At 36.4% G+C, this 16,621-nt stretch overlaps 1 protein-coding gene across 3 annotated transcripts in view; it reads left to right on the forward strand.

Moving 5' to 3' along the window:
• LOC126972542 (ETS-like protein pointed) overlaps positions 1-16,621 on the forward strand; it is a 216,316-nt gene that overhangs the window by 146,888 nt on the left and 52,807 nt on the right. For all 3 annotated transcript variants that reach the window (XM_050819377.1, XM_050819379.1, XM_050819380.1), the window contains one exon: positions 10,661-10,777. In XM_050819377.1, coding sequence (XP_050675334.1) covers positions 10,661-10,777 — 117 coding nt within the window. The remainder of the gene's footprint in view (positions 1-10,660; positions 10,778-16,621) is intronic.

Raw genomic sequence — 16,621 nt, forward strand, 5'->3', positions numbered from 1 at the left:
GACATGTTACGACATTTCGGTTCAGTTGAGTTCCTTCTATAACTGTATCATCTATGGTTCCTATATACCTCTTTGTCGCTTGTCACTTATTCATGTATTCTATAATTTCATTATCGAAACGTTACATATAATATACACGTAAATAAAGTGATGATAAATGTTTACATAAATATATTTCAATTAATAATTAACTTTGCTGACGCATAATTCATGCAACCAAGTGACTTTTCTGCATATTAAATGACCTATTTTACACTTTATTCCAGCCAGGTGTAACGTTAGAACAAAACCATTTCCATTTCTGCTTACATCGTAATATTATTCAAACATTGTTTAATGTTTACTTTCAGTATCACTTCTAAAGTGAATTTTATTATAATTTAACCTTGAACTGCTACTCTTTCTCATATTATTTTTAATTACAACGTTAGTAACAGCTATCAAAGTTAATTACACTTAGTTTTAAATTCAGAACACCGCACGCGCCGTTTACGTCACGCGACGTTCCAAGTTCAAGCGGCGAACAATAGAGGCGGTTAAAATGGCGCGAGCTTTTGTTTTCCCTCCCTTTTGTCGGTAACAATATTTTTTTCAATTATAACTTCATTACCCGACTTTGTTCGCTACTTAAAGGACATTTAGTAGTTGTTTGATAGTTCAGTCGCTCATACAAATATTGTAACATAATGCATTCAGTATTCTTAGTATATTTCCCTCTTAGATTATTTATACGTCTAGATAGACTATGACAGCTGTGAAAACGTCGCAAAAATATTTAATTTAGAACTAAACTGTATTTTGAGCAATTCACGCAAACTAACACAACATGTCATACAAATCGCGAGTGTAAGACGTAGCTTGTCACACACACAAAACTAATATTTCTGGCCTGTTTTAATCGGTTGTCTAACAGCAAGAGAGTATAAATTATCTAAGATTCCCCAAAATATGTTTGTAGTTGAACAGAGACTTTGCTTAAGAATAGACTTTCTATTAACTATTTAAGGTTTATTATACAAAAAGTTGAAAGTGATATTCTATAAGGTGCAATTTTGACTGAAAATTTCACAAAATACCAGCTAGCAACAGTCTTAAAGAGTAAATTGTGATTTACGAACTTACCTGTTTATTAAAATTTCAGTTCTGCTCTTAAGCTATTAAATTTATGGCCATAATTTCATGAGAATCCGTTGGGAAGCTTATAGCCGTGATTGAGTAACAAACGTACAGAAAGACAACTTTAAATAAGTCATTACATACTGACAAAATTGTGAATCATAAATATTCATAGACAACAAAATGCCAACTCTATGATCGTTGCACACGAGGCACATTTACAAGTGCCAACCATAAATTGTGTTTCTATATTGTACAGTCTGTGGCCCCCTCGCTTACAGCCGTATAGGAATGTATGTTGATAATATCGTTATAGCCCTAAGCGACGCGCAACAAGTGCTAGTATTAAGTATTAAGTCTCCCGCACCCCCTACACACTACCCCGGCTTACCACCTGTTGCAGACAATAACCATTACGTGCGACACACTACGGTACGACCACGGATAGATATCAGCTAGATATGTCACCTGTGACATGTTTATTTAGTCGTTGGTAAATGACAGTGTATCGCGTTGGCGTAGAAGTTAGAAAACAATATTTTTTTCACGTAAATACTATTGAAATATATGTTTGGTATTCCGATTTTTTTGCAGTGAAAACTACTCTCTTCTTCAACCTTGATCTACCCAATACTGAGTCGCGCATCCAGTCCTTACCCGCATCCAGTCCTTCCCAGCCGCTCGCACCAAATCGTCCGTCCATCTTGCTTCTCCCAACATTCCTGAACCCCTTTTGTGGTCTCCACTCCAACAACTTTTTGCCCCATCTTCCATCGGACCTACGACAATTATAGCCCGCCCACTTCCACTGCCTAGAGGCTATGGTTTTTGCTATTTCAGTTAGTCCCGTTCTCTTGCGGATTTCGGTGTTCCGAACGTGATCGCGTAGAGAAATCTCCAACATAGCTCTTTCCTTTATAGCCATTTGGAAGACTTGTAGCCGGTGGACGAGCTACCGAGTCTGCGTCCAAATCTCGGCTCCATAAACCATAACCGGTAGGACGCACTGTTCGAATGTGCGGCGCTTGAGTTTCAAAGGCACTCTTTTGTCCGTGACTACTTTACGCGTACCCAGCATTTTATATTGTATGTATTAATTATTGAGACTTAGCTGTCAGACACACACTCGCAGTAAGTCTGTCGAATTATCTGCTAACTATTGTGGTTCGTGAGATATAGCTTAATGACGGACAGATAGGCGAAAAGACAGCAAGGTCACAGTTAAAGGACTTAGAATTAGATTAGATTTTAGATTTGCCATTTATTGTATTTGTAACTCCTTCTTATAAATTACTTTATTATCGATTTAAATAATTACCAGAGAACCATCTTGCTTTCTGGAGCTGTTGTTGTTTTAAGGGTTATTTTTAATAGCTAATAAAATAACTGGGCAAATGCGACTTAACATCTTATGTCTCAAGGTGACGAGCGCAATTGTAGTGCCGCTCAGAATTTTTGGGTTTTTCAAGAATCTGGGGCGACACTGCATTGGAATGGGCAATCATATCAATTGCCATCAGCTGAACGTCTTGCTCGTCTAGTCCCTCATTATCATTTAAAAAAAAAGCAAATTTCTCTTAATTTCTATAAAAAAATCGTTTTAAATTGACTTAGATGTGATTCTGTTAAGTGGTTTATCACATTTCGGATTTTCCAAAGTTTCGATGTTCGTTTAATTAATAGCGAAGTTCGAAGGCTACACCAGACGGGCATTATTTGGTGAGCACCCGGCCGGATCTCCTGTCTATTGTGCCGTTATCTACGCCATTCACAATTCGGCCCACACCAATGATACAAACACTCAGAATTTAACCGCCAATTCAGCGCTTAAACAATGTACATTTTTCTGTACTCTGTTTTACACAGCTCAACGTGATTACTGGATATACCTCATGGGTTAAGAAGTAAAATACAACACATTGTGACAACGCTAATGTTCGCCTTATCGCGATAATATGGCCGCAGAATGAGAAGCTTAAACTATATTCATTACAAAACTCTGTCGTACTCTGACGTGTAGGTTACCAGAGCTGTACTCTGCTATCACGTCTTCACACTATGCTAGAGAGAGCTATATCGACTAACTCCATAGTATCGGAAAATATTAGCGATTAGTGTGCGCATAAATTTTACTTCGATTTCTACGTCGCATATCGTAAAAAAATAACTCTCATATCATCTCAAACATGCCATATAACTTCAAACTTCCTTAATGTCTCAAGTAACGTCGTATTTTTCATACAACTGTAGATAATAACATAACAACACATATGAGATTTTTCTACAATTTAAGAAAATATTAAGGTGATGTAGTGCCCCAATTTAAATATTTATCTTTAATTGCCAAATCTAGTTTCACTTCTAGTAAAGTTAATATCATTGATATACAAAACTAAGAAACACACATTTTATTTTCGTCCGTAACCTTGTTTCTGGAATAAGAAATCCCTGGAGCTGGCATTTATACTTTAAAATATTTAGTGTGCATTACCAGCTGCACGGATGAGCTCAATCAGAAATCATACGATAATTAAACTGGAATCACTCCGCTCTCATTAGTTTAATTACGGAAACGGAAATCTCGACACTACTTTTTCTGTCTCCCCGGATTTACAGCTATCGCAGATCAAGCCATCCAATCTCTACACAAGTTATGTAAAATCGAATGTTACGTTTAAATTGAGTCTTTTGAAATAATTCTTCTTTTGGCGCGTCTGGGAAAAAATATCGGGAATTTCTTTTTCATTTTTTTGTCACGCAAATTCGACACCCAGATATTATTGGAAGTTAGAGCTGTCAATGTCACTCAGGGCTGTCACAAACATTAGTTACACCATTTTTACTTAATCCTCAGCCGGAATTACTTAATGTTCAATTCTAGATGGCTTACTGCTTAAGCAATGTCACATATCGCTGACATAAAACTTTTATTGCTGAACTGAAGAACGTTTGAATGTCATAATAAAATAATAAAGTTTAATTTGGCAACTTGCAGTACATTTTAGAGCTGCCTTCAGTGAAAATGAATGTTAGTTTGTTAAAGAACAAAAATAAGTTTTATATCGCATTGGTTTTACAGACTGTCTTTCATGAAAGAGTTTTAAACTAGATTGCTATTTACCTGGTACTAAGTGATCACTGCACTCACTACCACTACCACAACGGCGCCTTTTTCTGCCGTGAAGCAGTATTATTGTGTTTCGGTCTGAAGGGCGCCGTAGCTAGTGAAATTATTGGGGAAATGAGACTTAACATCTTATGTCTCAAGGTGACGAGCGCAATTGCAGTGCCGCTCAGAATTTCGGGTTTTTCAAGAATCCTGAGCGGCACTGCATTGTAAAGGGCAGGTTGTATCAATCGTCAGCTGAACGTTCTGCTTGTAACTGAACGCTGCCGACTTTTAAGAAAGGTGGACATGATGTTTTGAACGTATTCATGTCATAAAAACATCGTAACAACACGGACGAAAGTTCCAAAAGTTCGTTTCAAAATTATTCCATTTTATCCTTCATCCACGTGGTGACCAAGCCCTGGTCTCCAAGACTTGTAAAGCTGAAAAAATAAGGCCATACGTAAATGAATAATAATTGTAGTAAGTTAATTATTTATTGTGAACTGAACTGTAGTTCAAAACTGTGGTTCAGTTGTTCGAGCTACAACTGAATGTATAAAACATTTTATGAACGCACTAACTGATACAAACATCATTTAGCCCTTACTTATCGTGCTGTATTTCTTCTTAATTAACTTAATTTGCGCATAAGATAATACAGTCGTAAACTTTATCTTACCAGGCCCGTAAATAATAATGACACCTATACTTACTCGTTACTTTGTAAGCATTATGTTTGTTTAATAAAATCTATTTGCTGTTAAAAATAAAAATAAAAATTGTCAGTTGTAGAGAGTACCAATAGAAGGGAAAACTTAAAACATTTAGTATTAAAATTTGAAATTTCATACATAATACAATTGACACACTTCTTACACAAATTATCTTGCCCCAAATTAAGCATATAGCCTGTGTTATGGGTAAATATATATAGCCTGTGTTTAGCAACAATTAAATTCTATTTTATTTATTTTAAAACTTATTTTCAATAATGTATAAATTAAAAAAAAAAAACTATATAAACAATACGCAGATATATGCACATTACACTTTTGATTAAATCCCTTCAATTTCACTTATAAGATATACACAGCACTAATGTTGCACAATACGTCAGCTGTATAGCTACAGATATTCTGCTTTAAGCATTTCGGTAACGTGAACTCACGATATTTCCAGATTCACCCATCCAAAAAGTGTCTGAATATATATTTCCTTTTTTTTTTATTATTTATCTATCGCGTGCGCCAGTCATGTCGGTGAAGCGACGACCCAACGCGGTTCAATTGACCATGCAATTTTCAACTTTCTGCCAGTCATAACAAAACTGTGGAATGAGCTTCCTTTCGCGGACAACATACCATACCTTCGAAAAAAGCGAAAAGAATATGGGTGACGGTGATCACTTAATATCACGTCATACCGTTGACTCGTTTGTCCTTCTCATCCATAAAGAAAAGATCTTAGTAATAAAGATCGCTTAACCTGATTATCACACAAAGATAAATACTTAAATGATTTCATAAGAACATAGTCATGTTAAAAAAAAAGATAATTAAAACCTTTATTGTACAATATTATGCGCATACGCATCGTGAGTCAGGTGCACCTGCATGGGTAAGTAAATCACGCTCCAACTTGCAAATATATGCTTGAGATACTTTCAAATCCTTATCTCATTTGTATAAATCAGAGGCAGGTGAAATTATAACAATACCTTTAGCAATAAATGATCTTCAATATAAGGGATTATGTATTGTTAGACATATATAGTTGTTTATTAATTATATAGTCGTCAAGAATTCGTCAATTATCACCGTCATCAGCCGGAAGACGTCCACTGCTGGGCAAAGGCCTCCCCCAAAGATTTCCACGACGATCGGTCCTGCGCTGCCCTCATCCAACGTATTCCGGCGATCTTGACCAGATCGTCGGTCCATCTTGTCTATCAATCAAGATCTGTCATAGCTGTCACCAAAGTGACAGATGACAGTTGCCACTGGTGAATTTATTCTGTCAATCTACTTCCATGATGTATTTTACATGACCAATATTACAACAACATTGTGCGTCTCAAATCTACATCGCCCTTTTGACGAATTTGTTCGAATATGTAGTGCGTGCCATGTTATTGGATTGCTTTCTGTGATGTTTGCTGAATTAATGAATTTTATGTTGTTCTTCTATTGTTTTTTTTGTTTGTTGAATAAGACATACAAAAATTTACGAATGATTGCTTCATTTGGTAAGAGCGCTCGAACGGAACCCGAGAGGTCGCGGGTTCAAATCCCGCATCTTTCGTAATTTTGGTTTCAAATTTAATTGTGAGAGTATATCACTTTAAATGAAAAATTGTTAAGTAATAAGAAGTAAATATTATTAAAATTGATATCTGAACGAATGAGCTAGGAGTTAAGAGCACCGACCGACCGTGGGAGAGGCGCACAAATCTCTACATCTCAGAACTGGTCGGCAGGTGTGCCCGTCACACACACATACACAGGCACACATAGCACACATCGGCACAAGGCACTTATGAATGAAACTCACGAACACACACACACACATGAACTACGATTATGTTTGTTTATTACTTATTTTCAACTTCCAAGAAGCATTATCTATCTTTAGTAATTATTATTGTTTCTACAACTAACTTCGCCATTTCTTTTGATATGTTTTGACTTAGAATGTAACTCATTGGTAAAGGTGTATAAATTTAAGGGTTTCGTATTACAGTTTTTTATAAATTTTTTGCCAGGTTTTATATTTATTATATAAGTCGGGACAGAAAAAAGTTAAATAAATAAATAAATAAACGGGGAAGAGGCTCAGACATCCGCAACACCAGGGGTCAAGAAATTCGTTGCCGGCCTTTAACGGCCGTTCTCAATATTCAGTCTATCTCTTACTTGAGATTAACATCGTAACTATAGTTGACTTTTCTGTCCCAATAAACTTATCGACCGTAACTCACCTTGTCCGAACACACTGTCTGTCAATGGGACGAAGCTATAGCTTACCAGCGACAGAGATTTGTATGAAAATTGCAATTCACGCGTCCCAATATAAAGCGATAAGAATGACTTATCGGGTATATTGGGACAGCTTCAGATTATTGATAGTTTATTACTGACAGTAAAAGGTAGTAATTTATCTCTATATGTAGATAGTATTTTGGGAACGGCCGTAAGTTGGGATGGTTTTACTTAAAGGTAATGTGGTGACGGTTCGGGTAAACTGCAGCCGGTTATTAATTCCACTATGTGGCTATAGTAAGGCTAGAAGTTCCTCGCCAAGAAGTGCCAAAATAGATGGATTAAGTCATATGTGTATTAAAATATCATAAACTAAATATTAATCGTGTAATGCGCCCTCAACGACATTTACATATGAATAAATGGTTAAAATTGGCTGCGTCAGTCCTCCTTTCACCATTGCCATACCAGATATAAAAATCATATTCATAAAAGCATCGAAAATATAATTCGATATCTCGTAAAAATTCAAAATTTTTTACTCGAGTTGTTACTGTGTGAAACGAAAATATTGTACACTTGAAGAAATAATGTAAGTAACAGCTTAACTGCTTCACTTATCGACTTGTTTTTCTGTGGTAATGGTGGGTTATCGTTAATGGAAAAATTTCTCATACTTAAGTTAGAAAACATTACTGAATTTTAGACTTGTTACACTTTGGAAATGAGGTGTCGAATTGGTGTATAATATTATTCGTGTATAAAAAAGTGTGTGTGTACTTATGTATGCACGCAAGAAGTTATACTTCTTTGGCCTAACGAAGCAAAAATTATTAAAATTATTTATTCCTCGTGCTTTTTTAAGAAGAACAATAATTTTGTAAATATCTTGCAAAGATGGCTTTGACAATTAATTATTAAATAATAAATATGGCCGTATGGGCTTGAACCCTTTGCCTGTCCTAATAATAGATGAAGAAACCAAAAAAATGAAATAACGAATGACGCAAACGTCAGAAAATTTTAGGAACCAACTTCAACCTGTTACTTTTGTGTTACAACTTTAAAAATCCGTCAGATAATTATCTCATTCGGTGAATTCTTTTGATTTAATGATGAAAGCACTGATGACACTCATTTCTGTCTCATCTTTGATATCTTGCCGCGATTTATAAATGTTTTGGATATCTAACATTTGTCTTAGACACGAGAAATTCGGCCACCTTTCATGTGGAATAACATAAATACTTTAAATTGTTTTTTAATCATCCAATCTATCATTATGAACTAGGAATTTGTAATTTGTTCTTTAGCCTCCTAAATGTGTGTTATTAACATAATTAATTCAATTCTTTATATGGATCATTCACTTTAATTTGTATAAACGGTAAAATATATGTAGATTCAATCTTTACAGCGACCTACAAGGAAAATTCTTTTAAGTACCATTAAATCGTGGTTTATACTAATATTTCGTTGCCTTCAATTAACTGCAAATTGCTGCCACAGTGCGGTTTTCAAGGAGCTTTCTTCCACGTACTACAAAGCTGTGGAATGAGCTTCCCTGTGCGGTGTTTCCGGGACGATACGACATGGGTACCTTCAAAATAAGCGCGTACACCTTCCTTAAAGGCCGGCAACGCTCCTGTGGTTCCTCTGGTGTTGCAAGAGAATGTGGGCGGCGGTGATCACTTAACACCAGGTGACCCGTACGCTCGTTTGTCCTCCTATTCCATAAAAAAAAATACCTTATTTTATTGATACAAATAAAATCCGAGTGACTTATTATTTAGTTATTATCTCACAGTTTATTTAAACAAACGCTGACATATCTTAAACTAATAATTTTAGAGCTGTTTTTTTCCTTCGCTTATACTGCGAAAAGTACTGAACCGATCAGAATAATGCTTATACCTTAAGATACAGCGTGTATCGGAGAAGGTTTTAGTATTTAAGTTATGGTGATAACTTATCCCGAACCTATTTTTTTAGGAATAGGAGGACAAACGAGCATACGGGCTCCTGTTGTTAAGTGATCACCGCCGCCCACAATCTCTTCCAACGCCAGAGGAATCACAGGAGCGTTGCCGGCCTTTAAGGAAAGTGTACTCGCTTTTTTTGAAGGTACCCATGTCGTATCGTCCTGGAAACACCGCACAAGGAAGTTCATTCCACATCTTTGTAGTACGTGGAAGAAAGCTCCTTGAAAACCGCACTGTGGAGGACCGCCACATATCCAGATGGTGGGGATGATATCCTAACTTGTGGCGTGTCGTGCGAGGTGGAATTTTTTAATAAGAAATACCTATATATTCGCAATATAAATAATTCAGTCAATGATATTTCGTTACATAAGACACTTCATACAATGAGCGGGCACGGGGTACTTAACTTATATGGCAAAACAACGTTTGCCGGGTCAGCACTTGTTCCATACATAATATACAAGACATTATACAACGAACAGTATAAGAAAACTAATAATTAAAATATTCAAGAGCAAACTAACGTTTAACATATAACGTCCATTAATTGACACAAGAAACACATATCGACCGAGCAATCTATGTCAATCGGCAGACCGATCGACCGGAGATAAGGCTGGATATGCACGAGTCAATAGAAAGGTGCATTTAGTCTTAATCAATACAGTATACAGGATGTTTCAAAAATAAATGACAGTACCGATAGAGATATTAAATTAGCCGTTTTCTCAAGATTCAGTGAAATTGCTGAACTATATTATATATGACGACCTGTATAGCCGAGTGGTTAGCGATCCTACCTACTAAGCTAGAGGTCCCGGGTTCGAATCCCGGTAGGTGCAAGCATTTATATGATGAATATGGATGTTTGTTTCCGAGTCATGGATGTTTAAATGTATTTATGTATATTTATATGAATTTACTATTAAATTTAATAATTAATATTTAATTTATTTAATTTTAATTTTGTACCTTAATTATAATTTTTACGGGACCAAGCGATAATGCCCCCACATGGTATTACTCGGTAATATAATATTGACACACTTTTTACACAAATTATCTTGCCCCAAGTTAAGCATATAAAGCCTGTGTTATGGGTTACAAGACAATGATATATTTAATACAATATACTTACTTAAACATACATTAATACATTTAAACATCCATGACTCGGAAACAAACATCCATATTCATCATATAAATGCTTGCACCTACCGGGATTCGAACCCGGGACCTCTAGCTTAGTAGGTAGGATCGCTAACCACTCGGCTATACAGGTCGTCGTCGTTTTATCAGACCAAGTTTTGCATAAGTAAATTCTTAGTAAAGTCTCAGATTACTCAGTACACACTATAGATTACATTGGAATCACTGCCTTTTACCAATTAAAATGGCCATGATGGTCAAATACCGTCCTTTCTTATTTATTATATATAATTTTAACGAGAGACTGTGTTTTGTTGCAGATATCCCATCGCAGGTGCCACCACTTACTCCTGGCACCAATAAGAAAATGGCCGAGGCGTTGAAAGCCACCTTCGCCTCTTGGGAGAAGGAGCAGCAACGTCTCGGCGTCCCCAAAGGTAAATGAGAAATACTTCTTAGCCTGCCATTGATTTACTGCGCGGGTACATTGGGTGATAGACGGCGAACAACTCCAGGGACCCAGTGCTCTTTGAACGGCTGGATCACTTAGCGTTGCGTAGAGACGTCGCTTCATTGTGTGTCTTCTACCGCATTTATCACGGAGAGTGTTCCGAGGAGCTGTTTCACCTGATTCCTGCAGCTGAATTCCACCTTCGCATGACACACCACAAATTAGGATATCATCCAGACCATCTGTATGGGTGGCGGTCTTCCACAGTGCGGTTTTCAAGGACCACTCTTCCGCGAACTACAAAGCTGTGGAATGAGCTTCCTTGTGCGGTGTTTCCGGGACGATACGACATGGGTACCTTCAAAAGCGTACACCTTCATTAAAGGGTGGGCAACACTCCCGTGATTCCTCTGGTGTTGCAAGAGAACGTGGGCGGAGGTGATCACTTAACACCAGGTGACCCGTACGCTCGTTTGTCCTCCTTTTCCATAAAAAAAGACTGCTCGTTTTGTTCTCCCTGCCTAACCAAAATTGTGAGTGCTGCTACAGATGTTCGTTCTAAGGTTCAACTTTCTTGCAAGCCCAGGTCTTTTAGGATTCTGCTAGTATACTTCTTGCAGCTACTTCGAAGGCAAGCAAGTCAACTACGTTGCCATTTCTTCTTAAATCAGTACCTACTTCTTTGCTTTCTTACGGTCGTTAAAAAAAAATTGAAGCAACAATTTATTTTATGCTATTCAGCTTGTATAATAAGCTAGGTCAAATTAAATTACTTGTATAAATAAAATATAACCTTTAAGGCACAATAACATTATCTATGTATTTAATTCACTACACAAATGATTAGGATCCAATGACGTAAATAGAAAAACAAATTAGAAAATAGTGTTAATTACAAATGCTATTTCGAGTCAGTACTTGTTTATTCATTCAGCTTTTCTGCCTTGCACAGGAAGGGAAAGTAATAAAACCGCAATAATTGTATAAGCGATTCATCAAAGAGGTTCTCAATTATTTTTATTTGTTAGAAGTTCTTTACAACATAGATTAGGAACCATTATTTTTTAATAACTTGTTGGAGTATCAACTTAAGATTTATTTATGAAAATAAGGGACGAGACGAGCAGAACTTTCGGCTGATGGTAATTGATAAACCCTACCCATTACAATGCAGTGCCGCTCAGGATTCCTGAAGAAGCCAAAAATTCTTAGCGGCACTACAATTGCGCTCGTCACCTTGAGACATAAGATGTTAAGTCTCATTTGCCCAGTAATTTCACTAGCTACGGCGCCCATCAGCCCGCCCATTACTGCTTCACGGCAGAAATAGGCGCCGTTGTGGTACCCATAATCTAGCCGGCTTTCTATGCAAAGGAGCCTCCCACTGGTAAATGATGAAGAATCAACTAGATTTACCATGCGCGTAAATTCGGAATAGACAAAATATTTATACAATCTGGACAATTTATAAATCAGTAGAACATGTAAAATTTCGCAGAAGGTAAAAACTCAAAAAGAAATACATTTATACAATAATAGCCTTACAAATAAACTTGGTATAAAGTTATACCTGAGAATAAACCAAGAATGTACAAAATGTTTACAAATACACATTTTGCTTATGATTGGTTTATTCTGACGTATAACATTTCCCGCGTTTATTTGCAATGCTGCCTGATATTCAGAAAACTTCAGAGTTATCATTGTATTGACAGTGTTGTCAGCGATGTAGTCGACATTTTGCACATTCTTGGTTTATTCTCAGGTATAACTTTATACCAACTTTATTTATAAGGCCGTAAGAGTATTCAATGATGACTCAGGTGATTTGTCGCCGGCTTTGATTGGCGGAAATACGTGTGTCTACGCGCCGTCTGTCTGTACTTCCGGTGTCACTTCACGACCGCTTTAAAACAGTAATGGATAGTTTGTTGTACGCTTGAACACGATTTTGAGCGGTATCAATGAATTTGCAGAAGTCCAAAATAGGTAGAGGCTTCTTTGCACCGGCTAGCGTACAGCGGCTCTTTTTTTTCTCCCGCCAAAAAATGCGCAAATACTGAATATATAATATAATGAAAGGTTTCGTATCTAGTGAAATTTGCTTGTCAAATGAGTACCCTTAGCGAGGCTGCTTTGAAATGGACGAGGCGTATCGCTTGCCATTAGGTAACGGTATTTCGGATTTAGGGTAGGGTCCGACAACAGCCCCGGGCCCTCTATAAAAGATGCCCTCACAATTTGTGTCATTGATCAACTCATACAAAAAGGACTATGGAAATGGTATCTCCGGAAATTTTTTACTATCGAATTCTCGAAGATCAAAATTTCATAGTTAATTCCCAAAATTATTATTTTCGATTATATTTATATGTTTGTTAGATCATAAAAGAATCAATACTTCATTGCACAATAAATTATTCTTATAAAACTCGACTGAAAGAATTTCCATTTCTTTAAAAAATACATTGGGGCCTCCATTTATTTTCTTGCTCCGTGGCTTGCAGACCTCTAAATCCGGCATTGATTAAAAAAAATAGATTACTAATGCACAGAACTTGTGTACAACGAACCTTCTTTACCACGTACTGTGAGCTGTTAAAAGCGAAAAAGTTTCGTTTCTTTTCCAATTAATAAAATACGCAGCTACTGCTACTTAATGAATTTTTTTTGCAACAAAAGTAGATATCTAAGAATGTCAAAGAAGCATTATGTTTGTGTTAATTCTCGTGACAGAGTACCCAAAAGACTTACGATACGTAATCGAAACTAATTTGCATACGTTAATAAAGAAACGGCCTTCAAAGAAAGATAAAAAATTGCTGATAATTTTTTTATATTTGTAAAACTCCATTGGTACAAGGTTGGCTCAGGTTAGTAGGTATTCTGTCAGCTATTAGTAGTAAGGTATCTATCCCTACTCTATGATACAAGATAGTCGTGAAACCAATATCGTATTTGTAAGAGCAGAACTACCAGTGGGAGGCTCCTTTATACAGGAAGCCGGCTAGAGTATGGGTACCACAACGGCGCCTATTTCTGCAGTAATGTGTAAACATTATTGTGTTTCGGTCCGAAGGACGTCGTAGCTAGTGAGATTACTGGGCAAATGAGACTTAACATCTTATGTCTCTTAGGTGACGAGCGCAATTGTAGTGCCGTTCAGAATTTTTGGGTTTTTTAAGAATCTTGAGCGGCACTCCATTGTAATGGGTAGGGCGTATCAATTACCATCAGCTGAACGTCCTGCTCGTCTCGTCCTATTTTCGTCCTATCGTATATTTCATAAAAAAAAACTAGATTAGAGAAGATATAGAAATACTCACGTTTAACTAAGGACGAGTGCGCGACCCAGATCTTATTTATTTAGATTTTAGAAGTATAATGCTAGGAAAACAATATAAAAAACTCGCAAGTTGAGAGAGGGATACTGCGCCATTTTAGATAGGTCATAGTGACGTCAACTCCACGCAGACCTCATAAAGCACCTCGATACCTCCACGCGTTCCGGAGATGAAGGGTCTTGAGTTCTTGACAGTTGGTCTGTCGCAAAACGAAGTAACCCTATAAAGTTCCATTTTTCCTTTTGAGGTACGAAACACAAAAAATATAAAGTAATAAACAAACAACTTCATAATATTAATATATTCCTGGTTCTTAATTCCTTTCTCAATAACAATGCATTACTCCAATTCTCAATGTGATATTAAGTGCAAAGTCTAAGAACTGAACGTTTCTAAAGGCGGTAAGTTACTAAAAGCCGTAATTAAACTTAATTATTTATTATTATCACTACTTAGCCGGCTTTAGTCTCGGAGAAAAACTTAAGTTACGATGCACTCCGCAATTTGTGACCCACCTCGTCACTTAACTGCATTTGTATCGATTAACTTGATGGAAATATTTGCTAAGTAACCAATAAATTGCTTGTAAATATTTTAATTGCAAAAATTAGAATCTTTCCACGTTTATATGGAGATCTGGGAACCGTTGCGTAAAACATCAATAACTGGTCATCAATGAACAGTAAAAATACGAAATTTTATATACAAAATGATTATGAAAGTGAGTAATAACTATCTTCATGACATGACAACTGTCCTCAAGAGAGGCTCCTTGAGGTGAAACTTCAAATGGCTAACAGTATAGTTTTTTGGGAATATCAAATGGGATTGTTTACGGAAAAGAACACAAAAAAAAGACGTGTGTCACTCGGGGACTGCCGCGGTAAAGCTATTGCATAGCATTTTTTATCAACTTATGCAATTATAATTATTTATTTATTTTATTTATGCAGTATTTTATTTTGATAAAATTAATTTAAAAAAAAGCATAATTTAACTTACAAGATTTGATTACAGACAGACAATGGGACAGGTGAAACTAAATAAAAATGCTTGTCATACCACAAGCTCGAACCCGAGACCTTCTGCACAAAAAGCATACGTGATAACCGCTGTTCCACGGCTACTTTAATAACCATGGTGAAATATCTATATAGATCTAGTAAGTAAGTGTTAGGTTATTTTCGTTACGGAATTTCTGGATTCGGTCTCCACGCTCAAGGCCCGCGATAAGAGCTATGCAATAGCTTAAAATTCTACTCAATATTTATAATTTTCTAAAAGCTTGTAGGGCGAATGAAACATACAAACACGTCTGTTCAAAAGTGTAACAAGCCTGAAATTCAGTAAGTTTGGGATAAGTATCAGAAGTTATTCCATAAACAATAACCCACTATTATGTACCACAGAGAATCAAGCCGATAATTGAATGTAAGTGGTTACTTCCAATATATCTTCATAACTCTAGGATATTTTCGTTTTATACAGTTACAACTCGGGTTGTTTTCTTTTGGAACCCTTTTTTTCAATTGTTACTATTTTGAACTGAGATATTGATGTGCAATGAGATAACTAACTTTTGCGATGAGGTAGATAGTTATGTCTATCGAATTTTGAGTTTTTTTTTAGAGAAACGGTACGCTAATAATCTTCTAATATATAAAATTCTCGTGTCATGGTGTTAAACATTGAACTCCTCCAAAACGGCTTGACCGATTCTCATGAGTCCGTCCGTCTGAGAATCGGACAGTATCTATTTTTCATCCCCCTAAATGTTAAGGGTGGTCCACACGATTTTTTTTTATTTTTTTTTAAGTTTGTTTTATTATGAGTCAGCATTAAAAAATACATACAACTTCAAATTTTCACCCATCTACGATCAACAGTTACTTTTGTATCGCGATTTTAATATCGGCAATACAACGTTCGCTGGGTCAGCAAGTTATTGTAAAAGACTACAGGAAGTGCCAATCTAGGACATCTTCCAACGTTAGATATGTAGAACTAACTTTCGTGTGATCATCTTCAGCAATAATAGAAATCATTTATATCGGGCATCGCTTCGCTCGAAGGTCGCTCGTTTCCGGCGAGTGTGGCAAGTTCCGCTGTTGGTCAACAGAGCACGCCTCGCTAATTGTTCCTCTTGCCACATTCAAAGCATATTTCTTTTATATGTTCGACCGCTTAGATTTCGCTTAAGTGGAAATATAAAATATATATAAAATGAATTGCTGTTCGTTAGTCTCGCTAAAACTCCAGAACGGCTGGAACGATTTGGCTAATTTTGGTCTTGAATTATTTGTGGAAGTCCAGAGAAGGTTTAAAAGGAATAAATATGAAAATGCTCGGAATGAAATAAAAACAACAATTTTGTTTTTCCTTTAAGGTGTGCCCCGTCGTTCAGAAATCATATTGAAAGAATAGTTTAAAATGAATAACTAATTAAAATCTTTATATCATTCTAACTTTCTCCGGAGGTAATAAAA

The sequence above is a fragment of the Leptidea sinapis genome, chromosome 26, assembly GCF_905404315.1.
Source record: "Leptidea sinapis chromosome 26, ilLepSina1.1, whole genome shotgun sequence".
NCBI classification, from domain to species: Eukaryota; Metazoa; Arthropoda; class Insecta; order Lepidoptera; family Pieridae; genus Leptidea; species Leptidea sinapis.